Source organism: Nycticebus coucang, chromosome 10 (genome assembly GCF_027406575.1).
Source record: "Nycticebus coucang isolate mNycCou1 chromosome 10, mNycCou1.pri, whole genome shotgun sequence".
Classification (NCBI taxonomy): domain Eukaryota; kingdom Metazoa; phylum Chordata; class Mammalia; order Primates; family Lorisidae; genus Nycticebus; species Nycticebus coucang.
In genome coordinates this window covers 50084912-50105320 of record NC_069789.1, presented here as the reverse complement: position 1 = coordinate 50105320, position 20409 = coordinate 50084912, and the positions used below count along the sequence as shown (strand labels likewise).

At 41.2% G+C, this 20409-nt stretch overlaps 1 protein-coding gene across 1 annotated transcript in view; it reads right to left on the bottom strand.

Moving 5' to 3' along the window:
* Positions 1 to 9071: 9071 nt before the first annotated feature.
* INTS7 (integrator complex subunit 7) overlaps positions 9072 to 20409 on the bottom strand; it is a 125891-nt gene continuing 114553 nt past the window's right edge. The window contains exons 19-20 of the mRNA XM_053605370.1: positions 12329 to 12514; positions 9072 to 9460 (exon numbers count right to left, since the gene is read on the bottom strand). Of these exons, the coding sequence (XP_053461345.1) occupies positions 9173 to 9460; positions 12329 to 12514 (474 nt within the window). The 3' untranslated portion in view covers positions 9072 to 9172. The remainder of the gene's footprint in view (positions 9461 to 12328; positions 12515 to 20409) is intronic.

Sequence of the window (20409 nt, the reverse complement as noted above, 5' to 3'; positions counted from 1 at the left end):
TTTTAGCAAAGAAATGAACTGGGAAGCAATGGTAAGTAAAGTTCACTTGAGGAGGCTGAAGCTAGCAGCAAGGAACACGGGAGGTGAGAGCGGTATTCCAGGAAGACACAATGAGGCTGTGAACCAGGACGAAGGCAGTGGGGACAGAACTGGGAAGAACAGCCCCCGCCCCTTCCCCAAAAGTGGGACAACGGCTCTCTGCCTGGACACCTACCTCATAAACGCGCGCTGAGACACATACTCAGAAGGTGAGAGAAAACAGTCTTTTCACCATCACTTTTAAGCCAACGGTGCCATCCTCTCCCCCCACAACACCACCCTAAACACCTGTCCTCTCTGCACCCTTCTCCTGTTCCCTCCATCCCATTTCAGGCAGTGGCAAGCAGGGGCTAGTTATATCTGCAGCTGCACTGCCCAGCCCTTGGTCTGGAGGGTGTGTGTTTGGTGGGGCGCTGGGCCGCACCCCATCTCCCAGGCAAAGCCCTCTGCAGCTGTTGCCTCCATGAGATCTTGCTGATGGAATGGTGTCGAGAGGACCAAGAGTCCTTCCCTCTGCCTCCAGAGAGGCTCTTGGCAAAGGTATCCCTGTGGTTGGGCCCTAACGCCCTTCAGAAGCGCTCACACAGTCTGAATGCCTCCTTCTTTTAGTATATAATTATTTTCACAGTTCGCTAAGTTCTTCTTTATATCCAGCCTAAACTTCTTACTGCAATTTTAAGTTCTTGATCTATGTTCTGAGTTTGGGAGGGATGGCAAACTCTCCCAAACCTGGTCAGTAGGAAAGAATTCTGGTCAGTTAGGTATTCAGCCTTCAACGCATCATGGGGCTTACGCTCATTAGATCTGACGGCATGAATTAGTGTAACTTTGGAGACAAGCCAATTTATTTGGCAGCTGACCAATTAAATATCAGAAAGAATGACAGGCAGCTTGGGCTGGCTGTCTGTGCTGGTGATCCAGGGCTCAAGACTTGGGTTGACAGGGAAGTCCAAGGAATGGAAATTCTCTCTTCCTAAAAGAACAATTTCCTCTTGAGTCTGAGAACTTTTAGTCCCTTCTAGGCCCTCAAATGAGCTAGAACATCATCATCCTCTAAGGCAGAGATGACCTTAAGCATCAGTTTTGTAAGGCTGAGATGTCTTTCCCAGCTGCTCTCTGGGCCACAGGGCCATGAAGGTTCCTCTACCATTAAGCGGCGTTCCAGGTGACCGGCGTTCGGTGGGCCTCTGCCAAGTACCAGGCTTTGCGCACTTTGTAGCATTCAATCTTCACAACTCTTCTACTACGGGGTAGTTATTAGCCCCATTTCACAGATGAAGAAGCCAAGGCTTAAAGAGATGTTACAAAAAGAAACAGATTCAGAGAACAGCTGGGGAGCTGATGGGTGGTGTGGGCTGGAGCAGCAGGGGGAGCAGTTTGTCCCCATTAACAGGACATGGTAACATTAGCCACCACTTGTCCACATTTAAGCCACTCCCAAGGGTGAGGCAGCTGAGTACACACGATACAATACTGGTCACGGAGGAATACAAGGATCACGTTTGGCTGTAGGTATCAGCACAAGTTACTGTAGGGTCTGGAGAGATGGCTGGGGCTGGGGAGCCCACATTCTGATTGGAGTGACTTCCCTCTGGCTGAGGTTTTGTGGGAGTTTTCCATTTTCCTCAAAGAGAATTGGGCCAAATTTAAGATTGCCATGAGTGCTTTAGGTTGGACATAAGGAAAAACTTAAGTGAATCATGAGGATGGTTAAACACCAAAAGGCTGCACAGGGAATTGCAGCAACTCTGACCTGAATAGTCCTGTGCCCCCTTTACTCAAAAACTGCAGGCCAGATTGGGTTTCTCATTACCCTCCCTCCCTTGGTCTTGGCAAAAAAGAGGGAGTGGCATGGCTCTGGGCCCAGGGAGCTTGGCCACCATTGTTATTTCTAAGGCCTGCTATGCTGTGTGTGTTCAACAAATATTAGTGAATGAATCAAAGAAACCTATTCTCAAAATTGTTTGTGCCCTTGCTGGCTATCCCTTTGGCATATCTGGGAAATTGTCGGAGTTTGCAAACTTCTGCTTGGACAAATGTTGCTGACTGAGCCGCAGTGTCCTGTGACATCAGCTGAGTTACCTTTGGTGCTCAGGAAGAGGGGAAAGTGCTTTCTTTCCATCAGCTGCTCTTGGCCAGCTACTTGGGCACAGGGAGCAGGGGGAATTAGTGCTCAGGACAGATTCGCTGGTCCTCTCCTGTGTTAAGAGGCCTCGGAGAGAGATGCCAGATGTGCTCACTCCCTGAGAGAGAGCATTTCTAGCTAGGGCTAATATGTTTTTGCACATCTCAGGGGACATAGTAACCACTGAGTAGGACAGAACTGATGCTGCTTAAGTGATTCTGTGATTATAGTTATTTCTCCCTAATGCTCTGGTGCCTTAAAATGTGACATTGAGGTGGCACCTGTAGCTCAGTGGGTAGGGCACCAGCTACATACACCAAGGCTGGCGGGTTCAAACCCAGCCTGGGCCAGCTAAAACAACGACAACTGCAACAACAACAAAATAGCCAGGAGTTGTGGCTGGTGCCTGTAGTCCCAGCTACTTGGAGGCTGAGGCATGAAAATCGCTTGGGCCCAAGAGTTTGAGATTGCTGTGAGCTGTGACGCCATGGCACTCTACCTAGGGCAACAGCTTAAGACTCTGTCTCAAAAAAAAAAACAACAAAAGTGACATTGAGGGGTTTGAGGAGAGGCAGCAGTAGTGTTAGCAACATGAGATAATATTTAATTTGTCTTTAGTGTAAACTCCTACCTCCTTAAGGTTAGTGTTACACTTCAGGGGAATATCTTTTTTTCCATATGGTCTTTTGTCCCTCTTCAGCTTGCAAGTAATAGATACCCAATTGTCTTTGTATGTCAAGCAGGAGCTGAGAAGGGATACATGGATTTCAAACCCTGCAAAAGAGGAAAATGCCAGATGATGGCCGGTTTTCTCATTACTGAAGACCCTCTCCTCACTGCTACCTGTTGGTCACTATGAAAGTTTAGAGACAAACTGTTATGGTCCGTTATTTCCCTTCCAAGACATACAGTTGACAGTGTCCTTTCTGACTCACCCATGCAAGTTTGAACTTGCTTGGCTTCTTGGCGTTACTGCGAGGATTTCATTTGTTTCCATCCATGTGGATTTTATGTTTCTTGAATTTTGTGTCTCTTAAAACTTTCGTAATGACCTGGGCATAGGGATATACTCTCCAGAGTTTCAGAAACAGCACTCTTTTGTGCTTTGTCTATTACTTTTATATATCCCTCTGCACATTCTCTCAACGTAGGCCTTTTTCTGTTAAATGAGACTATAAGTTGCTTGAGGGTTCTCCTGGGAGTCTCTAATAGACTCTCTCCTGGGAGTCTATTTAAGAGCATTTCTTCTCTAAATAAAACCTGATTTTTTTGCAGTTTTTTGGCCAGGGCTGGGTTTGAACCTGCCACCTCTCACATAGGGGCTGACACCCTCCTCGTTGAGCCACAGGAGGGTTGAGCCGCCTACCTGATTTTTTTTAAAAACCATTTTGACTTTGGTGGGGATTTGAAATGCATATTTTCCTGACTTTTCCAGTGCATTTTATATTACCCCACCTTTATAATTTTACTCAACTAAACCTACAAACAAAAAAAATTTTTTTAGTCCAGCTGGGTTATCTCTACACAAAGGTTAGAATTGTAGTCATGATGAGACATTCCTCAAACTTTACCAAATTTCAATCCTTAACTAGACCTAACAATAAACAAAGAGGACAATTATTTCTTGCACAACAAACTTGCCTGTGCAGGAAAGAACTGCTCTGGGAGAGATTAGCAAGCAAGCAGGAGGATGAAGTAAAAGATACACACTGAAAAATGTTTTGTACCTGTAGTAGATTTGAAAAAAGTAAATTTAGCATTTTCCATTAAAATGTGGGAACAAATGGCTCCAGGTCTTGGTATGTTATTTGAGAAGGGGGAAAAAAGCCACAATATGCTTTGTTTAAATCTTAATTAGAATTCGTAATTAAGTTCCACGTAGTACCTTAGACTGGCAGTTACCACAGAGCCAATAAAACCCACAGCCCATAGCCCACAGTGCTAAGGGTGTTCTTGGGCAAGAAATGGAAAGTAAGATCATAACCTCTTGATGAAGTGCTGTTGGTAGAAAATCTAAGCCAACTTACTAGACTTTCAGGCCTCTCAGTATATCCCATCATACTTTTAATGTCTATGTGACTGGTAAAGGCTATTCCTATAAAGGCATTTCCCTTATTTGTGGAGGATACGGTCCAAGACCCCAGTGGATGCCTGAGACCATGGATAGTAATGAACCATATATATATATAAATGCTGTTTTATCCATACATATCTATGCCAAAGTTTAATTTATAAAATAGGCAAGGTAAGAGATTAAGGCCAAAGCAGCTTTGCGGCAAGAACAGGGTTTGGTTGAGCAACATAGTATTGTATTACCAGAAGCAAAGCAAACTCATAAACACTAAATACCCTCCTTGTTATCTACACCCTCCTCCATGTGGAACTTTCAGTGCCAAAGAATTCTAAGGTAGCCTCCTTTATCCAGAAGCCTACTTAAGGGTTATGTAGATCTTATGGTTTTCATTTCTTCCTTTCTCACTGTCCAATTCTATAGGTAGTAGTGACATGAGGCTATTTAAATTTAACTGAATTTAAAGTACATAAAAGATTCAGTCCCTCAGTCACAGTAGCCATTATTTTAAGATCTCAGTAGCTACCTGTGGCTAGTGGCTGCACTGGATAGTGCAGATTTAGAACACACCCATCATCACAGAAAGTTCTGTTGGCAAACACTGCTTATACTCTACATAGCCAGTGGAGGTCATCTTATTCTCAATATTCTGTTGGCAGGTACTGGCACAGAAAGATCAAGTGATCAAAGAAGTGATGACCAGTGAATCTTGTAAATAGGATTTAAACTGGTATCTCTGGGACCTTAGTCTGAGGATCTTATTTGGTTGTTCTTCTCTGAATAGCATCTTAATGTAAAAAGTGATTTGTGTCTTCCAGTTGCAAATTACTCGCCAGCCCTGTTGGTTTGAGCTAGTAAGGTTTTGCCAGAAGTTCTCTTAGTTTAACTGAGCTACGTTACTCTTTCTTTGTATGTATGCCTTTACATAATTCAATAATTCACATCAATGTAGCAACCAGAAATTCCATTATGACTCAATATATCCAAAATGAATATGTGGTAAGCTAGCTTAAATGTGGTTAGTAGCAAAGGTAATTTTTATTTTAAAGAAATAAAAGTGCTAAGACTAAGAACCGCTTGAACACTGAGAAACAGAGCTGAGAACAGTAGTGACAGCAAACACACATGCATGTATCTGTTTACTGTGTGCCAAGCATGTTCTACGCGCTTATTATACTTGCATTAATCTATATTAACTCTTCATTCTTGCACCTACTCCATAAAGCACTGTCACGTTTCTCCATTTTAGAAATTAGAAAATTGAGGAGTAGGGAGAATTAAGTAGCTTGTCACAAAGGTAGAACCAAGATTTGAACCTGCGCAGTGTGCCTCTAAAGGCTGTGCTCAAAGTCACCAGCATATGTAGGAATTTCCCTTATTAGTGGAGGATATAGTCCAAGACCCCAGTGGATGCCTGAGACCATGGATAGTAATGAACCATATATATATATAAGCTGTTTTTTTTTTAATTTTTTATTTTTTTGTAGAGACAGAGTCTCACTTTATGGCCCTCGGTAGAGTGCCATGGCATCAACACAGCTCACAGCAACCTCCAACTCCTGGGCTTAAGCGATTCTCCTGCCTCAGCCTCCTGAGTAGCTGGAACTATAGGCGCCCGCCACAACGCCTGGCTATTTTTTTTTTTTGGTTGCAGTTTGGCCTGGGCCGGGATTGAACCTGCCACCCTCGGTATATGGGGCCGGCGCCTTACCGACTGAGCCACAGGCACCGCCCTATATAAGCTGTTTTATCCTATACATACATATCTATGCCAAAGTTCAATTTATAAAACAGGCACAGAAAGAGTAACAATAAAATGGAACAATTATAACAATATACTGTAATAAAAGTTAAGTGAATGTGGTATCTTTCTCCAACATCTTATTGGATGCAATATTTTCACACTGCAGTTGACTGAAACTGTGGAAAGCAAAACCACAAATGAGGGACTACTATGCTGCAAAATCACTAAACACTGAGAAACAAAAACTAGTCCTGTCTGTCTAGACCTAACCGGCTACTGCCCTTTATTGCTCATCTTTTTAAATTCAGGGAACATGTTCGTTTCATAATTACTATGCATAACTTTCTTTTGCATCTTTCCTTATTTTTTTTCATTCATTAGGGTAGTATCCAACTTAAAGTTTTCCCCTACCACAAGTAACCGTTTAACAGTTAATGCCAAAAAATGAGGTAGATTCTATACCAAACATAAAATCAGTTCTACTCTTGCATCTAATAGACATACAGAAATAAAATAGTCTTTGCTTCATACGATTATTATTATTTTTTAAGACCAAGTCTCACTATGTCGTCCTTGGTAGAGTGCCAGGCTATCACAGCTCACAGCAACCTCCAACTCTTGGGTGCAAGCGATTTTCTCGCCTCAGCCTCCTAAGTAGCTGGGACTATGGGTGCCCACCACAATGCCCGGCTATTTTTTGGTTATAGTTGTCATTGTTGTTTGGCAGGCCCGGGCTGGGTTTGAACCTGCTAGCTCTGGTGTATGTGGCTGGCACCCTAGCCTCTGAGCTACAGGCACTGAGCCTTTATAGAATTATTTTCATACTCTGAACTATATGGATTTGTTTTTAATAATTTCTTTCCACGTTTGTGCCAGAGGCTCATAGTACACCAAATCATAAAGTCATAATGACATTTATTAAAAGTCCATTTAAGAACATAACACTTGGGAAGGTCTCAAAGAGAGACTTGGTGGCTTACAAAATTTGATTCTTTTTTGGAGATTTCTACCTTTAAATAGCACCAGTCTGAAATCCACATTATAAAATTTTACCCTGAAAATAGCCACTTAATTAAAAAAGAATTAAAAAGATTTCCCCCCAACTTAAGCACTTAAAAGCATTTTGCCTTTAGTTTTTCAGCCACCTGATAATGAAACTCTAGACTGGAGTCAGAAATCTAGTATAATTCAGTCCCTTTCCAAACAAACTCAGGTCCTATAAAGGTAAAATGACTTGCCCCAGGACACAGAGCTAACTCATCAGAGCCAAAAGTGGAAGGTAGGCTTTCTGATTCAGCTCTTTTTGCATTCTGTGCTGCCAATTTTTCCTAAGGCATTATGTTCCCAGATGCTGACATGACTGTGCAGGTTGTACACTGTATACCACTGGGCTGTGTCTAAAAGGATTTCATTCATGGTGGACACTGTAGATTTGTACATGTTTTATAACCAAGTTCTGGCTGTTAGCAGTATAAACTGTTGTGTTGGGGCAATAGCTCACGAAGACAAGCAATCCTGGGGAGAAGCAAGTTGCCAATCACTTCTTACTCTCAGAGGCCACATGAGAAAAAAAAAAAAAATCTTTCATTTTTTTTTCTTTCAGTTTTTGGCAGGGGCTAGGTTGAACCTACCACCTCCGGCATATGGGGCCAGCACCCTACTCCTTTGAGCCACAGGCTCATTTTTTAATTTCCTCCATTCTCCTTTGTTGACTTTGAAGACAAAAAGACAAAACACAAGCAAAGAAATTGAGAGATTTATTTAACAAGGCAATTCCAGGGACTGTACCCTGCTTCCTCTTTGGAGCTGCATACAGCCTCATTGCCCACATCACCCTCTGATCCCTGATGTTAAGAAATGATGATCTTGAAGCACTGAATGATCCCCAATCAAGAAACAGCTAATAGCCGGGCATTGTGGTGGGCACCTGTAGTCCCAGCTACTTGGAAGGCTGAGGCAAGAGAATTGCTTAAGCCCAAGAGTTTGAGGTCGCAGTAAGCTGTGACGCTACGGCACTCTACCCAGGGCCACATAGTGAGACTCTTGTCTTAAAAAAAAAAGAAACAGCTAAATTATATCTAATATACTTTGGTAAAATGAGAACATACATTATGTTTTATGATGGACATTATGTTTTATGATGGACTTCAACCCAGTATTAAAATAGAAAAAAAGCAGTTTTCTGGCTGTCCAGAAAACTTATTCCCTGAGCATCCCAATTAATTGAGGTTGTGTTAAGAGACTGTTTTTTCTAGACAATCAAGTCTAGCATTACATGACTCAAGTAGAAACCATTCAAAGGAAAAGATCTACCCCCTCAACTTAAAACATTGAGTTTTTTTTCACTTTTAGAAACAATGTAAAATGCCTATATTATACACAGTCACATACATATTAGAAAAAAAAAAGACAAGCAATAGAATAATATGGGTTAAGAAAAACAAGAAAAAAAAAACAACTTCCTATATGGCTAGGAACCCAGTTATTCCTGGCTAGGAACCAAATTGTTAATCCCCAATTTTTCTATGTAATTGTTAATTGCTCTTTGGGTCAATTAAATACTAAAACAATAAATTAAAATTGCTTTAGCACAGGAAGATACAGATAAATGGCTAATATAATATAGCAGGTTCTTTCAATCCTGCTAGACTTCAGGTTCTCGTAATGCAGGAGACCGGATGTTGCAGGGGACACTTTCTAGTCTCTCTATAGAAGGACTAGTTTTTTACCACCACAGATAAACCTTGCACCAACTGGTCTGCATTTCCCAATGCCTAGCTCAGAATTCCTGGCCCATGTCAGAAAGCAAATGGTATATTTTAGAAGAGAAACAGTCAAATTTACTCAATGATCTTAATATGTGACTCTTTTTGAAAAAAAAAAAAAGGAAAAAACTTAGGAATGGAGAAAACAAGTAAAACCAATGAAAATGTTGAATATGAAATAGAAGAATATGGGTAAAGAAAAGCAAGGAAAAAAAAAATCTTCCTGGCTGGCTAGGAACCTAATTATTTTCCAAACTAAATTTTTAAGGGGAAAAAAACCTATTTTCTAAACTATCACATTATAGAAATCAATGGAATAACAAATGGACTCCACTTTCTAACTTCAACATTTAATTCATATGAAAAAGGAAACTATTTCTGCCAGTTTGGTCGATTCCTTCAAAGTCTGTAGTGCATTTATTGCATGGTTAAAACCGTGTGTAGGCATTTCTTTGTTGCTGCTGTTGTAATGGTTGCTGGGCTTGCTGCTGTTGTAAGCGAATCTGCTGAGAATAAGGATCCTCCAGGGATTTTACAAATATGGTAGTTCTGGGACCAGTCTTCCACACGATACCATTGGCATCTTTAACTGAAGACTCCACTGTAATGTTGTGTGTTCCAAGAATAGCAAAGTTCAACAGAAACTGAGTGCTGAAGTAATCATTGTGAGGCTCTACCCTCTGTTCCATCTCATTGGTCATATTGTCAATGGGGATCTGGAATGAAAGAATAATGTTAAATAACAACAGTAGGCAGGACTGACTCAATGCTTACTATGAACCAGGCCCTGCCCGAAAAGCTTATTTATTCCTTGCAAAAAACCAAGAGACGGGTATTACTACCATCCTTGTGTTTCTAGATGAGGTGGCCGGGGCAGAGAGGTTAAGTAATTTCTCTAAGGTGACAAAGCTAATGAGAGGTGGAACTCAGGCTAACTCCAGAGCTTGTACTCTGAACTATTATTAAGTGAAACTGCCTCCTCACTGCTCTTGAGGAGAACGAGTGCCCAGAGCCGTTTTCAACCCCTTTACACACTGGCTTTTCTTCCTTGCTTCCTGACCCCATCTCCAAATCACTTTTTTTAATCTGTGAAGATATATATATACGTCCATAATGATGGACATTATGTTTTATGATGGACTTCAACCAGTATTAAAATAGAAAAATAGTGAGACAGAGTCTCACTATGTTGGCCTTGGTAGAGTGCTGTGGCGTCACAGCTCACAGCAACCTCAAAACCTCAAAACTCTTGGGTTTAAGCAATTCTCTTGCCTCAGCTTCCTAAGTAGCTGGGACCACAGGTGCTCTCCACAACGCCCACTATTTTTTTTTTTTTTGTAGTCATTGTTTAGCAGGCCCAGGCCTGGCTGTATAGCCTTAGGTATGCCCAAGATGAAGCATGGTAAGAAAAAGACTTATTCTGAGAATGCATATACAGGTAATCTCATTGGACATTTGACCAGGCTCTATGTTTATGTTGTGTTTCTGTAGTATAATCAATCATATAAATGGGCCCTGCAGCTTTGTATTTCAATGACTAGTTATCATGAGGTCACTTTTCCAGGGATAGTTATCTTAACATTAATGAACTGAAGTCACCAGCCAGTGCAAGATCTTAGAATTATTTATAATATAGGTACTTTCTTCCCCCCTCATATTCAACATTTGTAGGGCTTTTAATTCCCTAAAGAATATGCCTATCAGGCTCAGCACCTGTAGCACAGTGGTTTCAGTGTCAGCCACATACACCGAGGCTGGCACATTCAAACCCAGCCTGGGCCAGCTAAACAACAATGACAACTGCAACAAAAAACAGCCGGGCATTGTGGCAGGTGCCTGTAGTCCCAGCTACTTGGGAGGCTGAAGCAAAGAGAATTGCTTAAGCCCAAGAGTTGGAGGTTGCTGTGAGTTGTAATGCCATGTCACTCTACCGAGGGTGACATATTGAGACCTGTCTCAAAGGCTTATCAAAGAATTTCCTTAGAAGAACCAGAAGTAGGCCTAGGCAAACTGATCATCTTGAAAGTCTGCATTTTAAGTTGCAAACTCGATGTCAGCAACGCTGCAAATTCATCATGTACTACATGGCTTGTTGTATCAACTTCCAGACTTTAATCAATGCCTCTTGAGAGGTGTCGACAAGCAGAAGACCAGTGCTTCTAGGTTTAAATGTTTTTTTTTTTTTTAACAGCAGAAATTATACATAAGAAACAAAGAGAAGCATGGTTATTGTTTCAAACTCAAAGTGGAGAGAGGCTGCCGAAGTGTACAAATTAACTATGTAAACTTTCATTACAATATTCTGTGATAGCAGAGATTAGCCAACCATAACATATAGTAAATTTTTTTCTTCATCATTCACAAAATATTTATTGAGTAGCTATACAAGGCATCATGGTTTGTGTCACAGAAGTCAAAGGAGAAGAAAAGAAGAGAATGAAGGCTGAGCCTTATTAAGGACAGTCTGCCAGAGACAGGAAGTTGTCAAAGTTAAGAAAGTAATAATGGCTTAAACCAGGCCTTCCCTTGGCTTTTCAGCCTAAAATCACTGAAGAGAATTAAAGTCTCTTTTTATACTTTCACCGATAACTCCTTGTTTGCTATGGCACCTTAGTTGAAACATGCCACAAGAAACTGGACACCACTAATCTGGGCATCTGAACAATTTTGCTCATCCAATTGTGAACTGGTTCCTTGCTGCTCCATTTACTGTGGCTAAACCACCAAGGAATTGGAAAGAAACTTCTAAAGAAAGGAACATTCTGTATTTAGAACATTTGTATTTCATGGGCACAGATTTAACATCTTAGCTTAACAATGTAAGATTGATTTTGGCTACTATTTACCTACTTCATGACTTCTTAAAGCAGCACATCTCTAGGGTTACACCCTTATAGAAAGATTTTGCTTTATCTCACCATTATATATTAATGCTATATACATTTCAAAAAATGCTAACATTTATTTAAGAGAGAAAAACAAATAGAAGTATACTTTTTAGGGGGAGAGGCTGGGTGGGTTAGAGAGAGACTTATTCTCGACTGTTGATGTTCCCTCTATGTGGAAGGACCTTTCATTAGATTAACTGTACTGGCCTCCAGGGGGAGGAAGTGAGTCTTACAGAGTGTTAAATTTTAGGACAGAAACTAAGCATGGGAAGGCAAATACTTCTCTTTCCCTTCTTTGGGCATCAGGGTACTCCTCCCTGCCATAAACTCTAGAAAGGGCAGGCTCTCGTATGTACTGGCTGAAGCTGGGTGGGAAAATTCAATTGGGAAGTCTAACCTTAGGAAGTCCTTGCTGCCAGGCACCTGAATTACAGTTTCCCACAGCTGTACCAATAATAAAACTCAGACTTTGATCTCTGCCTGCCTGCATGCTTTATCTCTGTATTAACTGACCAGGCAGGGAAAAGAGAAACGTTATTTATTAGCTCCCCAAACTTCAATATGTGCTGTTAATTTATGTCCATCTAATCATTTTGAAGGTGTAATTGCAATCTTCCTAACTATGAAAAACAATGAAAACTTCCATCAATGAGTTCATAAAATCTGTATCACAATTCTGCCTTTTTTCTCAATTACCTTGTAGTCTTGTCCAGATTTACTCTGTAGTGTGGAAGAAACATTCAGACAGACAGACTGAATTTTGCGAAAAAGTCCTGGTTTAGATCCGTGCTGAACCACTCCCTCTACTTTGAGTGCCAGATGCTGATTATTCTGGATGGCGATGGGCTCTGCAGGGTTCCGGGGGGACGGTGACAGAGCAAGCTGGAATGCCAACATTCAAATAAATGTCAACAACCAAGAACAAGCTTCCTTTTGATGAACATGTCTGTGCTAATCATTGGTTACAGGTTAACACTTTCCCATGTGTATACCTCCAACTCCACATGACACAACTATGCTGGGCCAACCAGGCAGGTGTACCTTCAAAGTCCAGCTTCTTTGCCCTTAATGCCTCTTTTTAAATACCACTATGTTTTTCTTTCTTTCTTCTTTTTTTTTGAGACAGAGACTTACTATGTGGCCCTTGGTAGAGTGCCGTGGCATCACAGCTCACAGCAACCTCCAACTCTTGGGCTTAAGCGATTATCTTGCCTCAGCCTCCCAAGTAGCTAGGACTACAGTTACCTGCCACAATGCTCAGCAATTTTTTTGTTTGTTTGTTTATTGTAGTTGTCAATGTTGCTTAGCTGGCCCAGGCTAGGTTCGAATCCGCTAGCTCAGGGGTATGTGGCTGGCGCCCTAACCGCTGAGCTACGGGTGCCGAGCCCCACTGTGTTTTTCATTTTAAATCTCAGTTCTGTTTGAGGGTAACAGAGAATCAGAAAATAGCAAAGGCACAGTTTCGGTTTTTCTGGGGGGGCATTTCCTTGACAATTAACTACTTCTAATAGAGAAATGCAGTACATAAATTTTCATGTCTGGCTGCCACCTCTTTGGTCTTAGGTAATTTTAAATGGACTGAATTCAAATGTAAATGAACTTAAAATTCTACAATTACCTACACAATAAAGTCACTATAGTATTAAAAAGTCAATAGCCATAAATGAACATTCAAATAACATTTGAAACCCCTCATTAAAGAGTTTTTTAAGAAAAAGTATGAAAGACTCCAAATACTCATCAATTACAGAAAGCTCAAGTCTTGCTAAATGAGAAGATGGAACAAACCCATCTTTCTGATAATGCTGTTGGGCTACTAAGCTAATCAACCCTGGAGACATTCTATCTTAGGACTTCTTACCCAGATAATTGAGCTTTCTTACTATTCAGGGAATTTTGAAGTGGAATACTCTGTTAATTATAATTAAAAACATCTGAATGGATACAAAAGTTCACTGAAGACATCAACTGATAGGAACAATACAAGAAATCTCTCAAAAGTGTCAATTACCCCCTTTTCCAATAATTCCATTTTTTGAGTCAAACATAGTTTTTTACTTTTGAGTGCCTTAAATATTTCAAAACCCTAACTCTATTTCCTGGCCAGCTCCTCAAAACTTGTTATTGAAAGGCAAAAGTGCTTTGGAGGTAGGACTGGTGATGTGTTACTGGACCTGATTAATCCTAAATTGGGTCTGAATAGGCTGATCAGACAAAGACTCAGCTCAAAATCCTTACAGGCTACTATGATAAAACCCATTAACTTATTTCTGGAAGTAAGAGACAAGTGACAGAACCCAGTTAACCAAATGTCTTGTCTGAAAGCATTTGGCACTGACAGTTAAAAAGGGAGGGAGGGGACACTGGATTAAAGATGGCGGCCGAGTAACAGCTTCCCTGCAACTGGGCACCGTGAGTCTGGGGAGATAAGACTCCAGACATCTCTGGCTGGTGGGATCTGCCTATAATCATCCCTTTGAGGATACAAGGGATTATGAAATCCTCAGAAAGGAAATAGCAGAGGATTTTAACAAATGGAAGAACACACCATGCTCGTGGATGGGCAGAATCAACATTGTTAAAATGTCTATACTTCCCAAAGCAATCTACCTATTCAATGCCATTCCTATCAAAATACCAATATCGTACTTTCAAGATTTGGAAAAAACGATTCTGCGTTTTGTATGGAACCAGAAAAAAACCCATATAGCTAAGGCAGTTCTTAGTAATAAAAATAAAGCTGGGGGCATCAGTATATCAGATTTTAGTCTATACTACAAAGCCATAGTGGTCAAGACAGCATGGTACTGGCACAAAAACAGAGACACAGACACTTGGAATTGAATAGAAAACCAAGAAATGAAACTAACATCTTACAACCACCTAATCTTCGATAAACCAAACAAGAACATACCTTGGGGGAAAGACTCCCTATTCAATAAATGGTGTTGGGAGAACTGGATATCTACATGTAAAAGACTGAAACTAGACCCACACTTTTCTGCACTCACAAAAATTGATTCAATATGGACAAAAGACTTAAATTTAAGGCATGAAACAATAAAAATCCTCAAAGAAAGCATAGGAAAAACACTAGAAGATATTGGCCTGGGGAAAGACTTCATGAAGAAGACTGCCATGGCAATTGCAACAACAACAAAAATAAACAAATGGGACTTCATTAAACTGAAAAGCTTCTGTACAGCCAAGGAGACAACAACCAAAGCAAAGAGACAACCTACACAATGGCAAAGGATATTTGCATATTTTGAATCAGACAAGAGCTTGATAACTAGGATCTATAGAGAACTCAAATTAATCCACATGAAAAAAGCCAACAATCCCATATATCAATGGGCAAGAGACATGAATAGAACCTTCTCTAAAGAAGACAGACGAATGGCTCACAAACATACGAAAAAATGTTCACATCCCTAATTATTAGAGAAATGCAAATCAAAACCACCCAGAGATACCATCTAACCCCAGTGAGAATGGCCCACATCACAAAATCTCAAAACTGCAGATGCTGGCGTGGATGTGGTGAGAAGGGAACACTTTTACACTGCTGGTGGGACTGCAAGCTATTACAACCTTTCTGGAAGGAAGTATGGAGAAATCTCAAAGCACTCAAGCTAGACCTCCCATTAGATCCTGCAATCCCATTAACTGGGCATCTACCCAGAAGGAAAAAAATCCTTTTATCATAAGGACACTTGTACTAGACTGTTTATTGCAGCTCAATTTACAATCGCCAAAATGTGGAAACAGCCTAAATGCCCACCAACTCAGCAATGGATTAACAAGCTGTGGTATATGTATACCATGGAATACTATTCAGCTATTAAAAAAAAGGGAGACTTACATGCTTTGTATTAACCTGGATGGGAAGCGGAAGACATTATTCTTAGTAAAGCATCACAAGAATGGAGAAGCATGAATCCTATGTACTCAATTTTGATATGAGGACAATTAATGACAATTAAGGTCATGGGTGGGGGAAGGAAAAGCAGAGAGAGGGAAGGGGGGGTGGGGCCTTTGTGTGTGCCATACCTTCTTGGGGCAAGACACGATTGCAAGAGAAACTTTACCTAACAAATGCAATCAGTGTAACCTGGCTTACTGTACCCTCAATGAATCCCGAACAATAAAAAAAAAATGAATAAATAAAAAAATAAAAATAAAAATATACAGGAGATTGCACTAATGTACACAGCTATGATTTAACAATAAAAAAAAAGAAAAAAAGGGAGGGAGGGGACACTGGATTAAAGATGGTGGCCGAGTAACAGCTTCCCTGCACCGGGGCACCGTGAGTCGGGGGAGAGAAGACTCCAGACATTTCTGGCTGGTGGGATCTGCCTATAATCATCCCTTTGAGGATACAGGGAGTCAGCAAGGGACTTCTGGACCCCAAGAGGAGGACAAAAACAGTGGGAAACTGGCAAGTGGTTGCATGTGTTCGATCGACCTAATCATGCCAGCAACGGTAAGTACAAGCAACAGTGAGACTGCAACCAGAAAGGCCTTACCAGTGAACTGTTTCGGTGTTTTTGGACTTGGCACTCAGTTGAACTGCCTTAGGGAGAGCTTGAGCAGGAGTGCAGGGAGCATTGTCTGGGGCCCCAGACAGAGCCACTGAGCTGGGCTGCAGGGAGCCATTGTGTCAGAGAACTGCCCTGGCAAGCTCTGCCCTCAGGGTCCCAGAGCAAGGATCAGGTGGGACCTAGTAGCCTAGCGACTGAGCAGCCTAAAGGCGGCGACTGAGCTGCCTTACAGCCTTAAGCCTTAGGAACAGAATAAGACAGTTTTGGCACACTGGAGGCTTGGGCTGTTGCTCTGGGTAGAGTGCCGTGGTGTCACAGCTCATAGCAAACTCAAATTCCTGGGCTTGGCGCTGCCCGGACCTCCATGAGATCTGTGCCGCGACTCCACACTAACCGGGCCTCTGCATGCCCTGACCAGGAACTGCAGGAGCCGTGCAACCCTGCGTCCTCCCTCCTGTGTCCTCCCAGCCTCCACACTGGCCCGCTCGTCTGGGCAGGGATACTGGTAGCCGTGGGCCCTCTGGACCCTCCCTGCTTCTACACAGAGCCCTTCTCCTAGCCAGAGACTGCTGGAGCTTTGGGCTCTCTGTGCCACAGTCAGTGGGTGCGAGGCACTCCCATAACCATGTGCACCACCTCCCACCCTGTTGCTGGATCCGGGTGTGTCACATGCCGGAGCTCTTCCACAACCAGAACTCCCTAGCTGGAGCAGCCCCAGAGGAACTACACAGGGTCACTCCCTACAAAGATCCAGCAACGGGCGGCGCCTGTGGCTCAAGGAGTAGGGTGCCAGTCCCATATGCCGGAGGTGGTGGGTTCTAACCCAGCCCCGGCCAAAAGAAAAAAGAAAAAAAAGATCCAGCAACAATAGAGTGATCCCACTAGGAGCTAATCTTGGAGAGACACCTTCCCAACTCTGAGGATGGTCAGAGGCAACGGTGAAAAACAATCATGAGGCGAAATCAACAGAAAAACTCTGGCAATATGAATAATCAGAGTAGATCAACTCCCCCAAGGATGAATGGGGCACACACAGCACAAGATCCCATGCACAAACAAATAGCTGAGATGTCAGAAATCGAATTCAGAATCTGGATAGCAAATAAGATTGAATTAGAACTCCAAGCAGTAACCCAAAAGATATCTCAAGAATTCAACAAATTCGGGGGCGGTGCCTGTGGCTCAAGGAGTAGGGAACCGGCCCCATATGCCAGAGGTGGTGGGTTGAAACCCAGCCCCAGCCAAAAACCGCAAAAAAAAAAGAATTCAACAAATTCAAAGACCAACTGACCACAGATTTTGACACATTGAGACAAGAAGTTGCAACCCTCAAAGATCTGAGAAACACAGTAGAATCCCTCAGTAACAGAATGGAGCAAGCAGAAGAAAGGATTTCTGACATTGAAGACAAAGCTTTCGAATGCTCCCAAACTCTCAAAGAGGATGAGAAATGGAGGGCAAAAACAGATCACTCTATCAGAGAGCTCTGGGATAATTCGAAGAAAATGAATATTCGTCTTATGGGGATCCCTGAAAGTGATGAAGTGGCTTCACAAGGCAGAGTCTCTTCTCCATGAGATTAGGAAGGAGAACGTTCCAGACACGCCAAGAGATTCTGAAATTCAGATAGCAGACAGTTTCAGAACTCCAGCATGACTCAACCCGAATTAAGACATCCCCCAGACACATTATAATATGCAGGAGAAAATTCTAAAAGCTGCCAGACGAAAGAAAACCATCACCTACAAGGGCAAGAATATTAGAATAACTGCAGATCTCTCTGCTGAAACCTTTCAAGCTAGAAGAGGATGGTCATCGACTTTTAATCTCCTAAAACAAAATAACTTTCAACCCAGGATCCTGTACCAAGGTAAAATGAGTTTCATCTATGATGGAGAAATTAAATACTTCAATGACATTCACATGAAGAAATTTGCCATAACTAAACCAGCTCTCCAAGATATTCTCAGACCTATCCTCCATAAAGACCAGCGTAATCCTCCACCACAAGAGTAAACTCACCGAGAAAATCTTGATCAAATTCCAACTTCCACAGCCGCAAAAGGATTAAAAATGTCCACTGGGCTCTCAAAAGGCTTATCAATCTTCTCAATTAGTGTGAATGGTTTAAACTGTCCTCTAAAGAGGCACAGGTTGCCTGACTGGATATGAAAACTCAAGCCAGATATCTGCTGCATACAAGAATCGCATCTTACATTAAAAGACAAATATAGACTCAAGGTCAAGGGATGGTTATCTATATTCCAGGCAAATGGAAAGCAGAAAAAAGCAGGCGTTGCAATCCTATTCGCAGACGCAATAGGCTTTAAAACAACCAAAATAATTAAGGACAAGGATGGACACTTCATATTTGTTAATGGTAATACTCAATATGATGAGATCTCTGTTATTAATATTAATGCACCCAACCACAATGCACCTCAATTTATAAGAGAAACTCTAACAGACATGAGCAACTTGATTTCCTCCACTTCCATAGTAGTTGGAGATTTTAATACCCCTTTAGTACTGCTGGATAGATCCTCCAAAAAGAATCTAAGCAAAGAAATTTTAGATTTAAACTTAACCATTCAACATCTGGACTTAACAGACATCTACAGAACATTTCATCCCAACAAAACTGAATACACATTCTTATCATCAGCCCACGGAACATACTCCAAAATCGACCACATCCTAGGCCACAAATCTAACCTCAGCAAATTAAAAAAAATAGAAATTATTCCTTGCATCTTCTCAGACCATCATGAAATAAAAGTTGAACTCAATTTAACAACAGGAACCTGCATACCCATACAAAAACATGGAAGCTCAACGATCTTATGCTGAAGGATAGATGGGTTATAGACGAGATTAAGAAGGAAATCACCAAATTTTTGGAACAAAACAATAATCAAGACACGAATTAACAGAACCTCTGGGATACTGCAAAGGCAGTCCTAAGAGGGAAATTTATAGCACTGCAAACCTTCCTCAAGAAAACAAAAAGAGAGGAAGTTAATAACTTAATAGGACATCTCAAGCAACTGGAGAAGGAAGAACACTCCAACCCCAAACCCAGCAGAAGAAAAGAAATAACCAACATCAGAGCAGAACTCAATAAAATTGAAAACAACAGAATTATACAACAGATCAATAAATCTAAAAGTTGGTTTTTTGAAAAGATCAATAAAACAGATAAACCTTTGGGCAACCTAACCAGGAAAAAAAGAGTAAAATCTCTAATTTCATCAATCAGAAATGGTAAAGATGAAATAACAACAGACCCTTCAGAAATTCAAAAAATCCTTAATGAATACTACAAGAAACTCTACTCTCAGAAATATGAAAATCTGAAAGAAATTGACCAATACCTGGAAGTACGCCACCTACCAAGATTTAGCCAGAACGAAGTGGAAATGTTGAACAGGCCTATATCAAGTTCTGAAATAGCATCAACTATACAAAAATCTCCCTAAAAAGAAAAGCCCAGGACCAGATGGCTTTACGTCAGAATTCTACCAAACCTTTAAAGAAGAACTAGTACCCATACTAGTAAACCTCTTCCAAAATACAGAAAAAGAAGGAATATTACCTAACACATTCTACGAAGCAAACATCACCTTGATCCCCAAACTGGGGAAAGACCCAACAAGAAAAGAAAATTATAGACCAATATCGCTAATGAATATTGATGCAAAAATAATAAGATCCTAACAAACAGAATCTAACAACACATCAAAAAAATTATACACCATGACCAAGTGGGATTTATCCCAGGGTCTCAAGGCTGGTTCAATATACGTAAATCTATAAATGTAATTCAACACATAAACAAACGAAAAAATAAGGATTCTTTCAATTGATGCAGAAAAAGCTTTTGATAATATCCAGCATCCCTTCATGATCAGAACACTTAAGAAAATTGGTATAGAAGGGACATTTCTTAAACTAATAGAGGCCATCTATAGCAAACCCACAGCCAATATCGTATTGAATGGAGTTAAATTGAAATCATTTCCACTTAGATCAGGAACCAGGCAAGGTTGCCCATTGTCTCCATTGCTCTTTAACATTGTAATGAAAGTTTCAGCCATTGCAATTAGGGAAGAAAAGGCAATCAAGGGTATCCATGTAGGGTGAGAAGAGATCAAACTTTCACTCTTCGCAGATGATGTGATCGTATATCTGGAAAACACTAGGGACTCTACTACAAAACTTTTAGAAGTG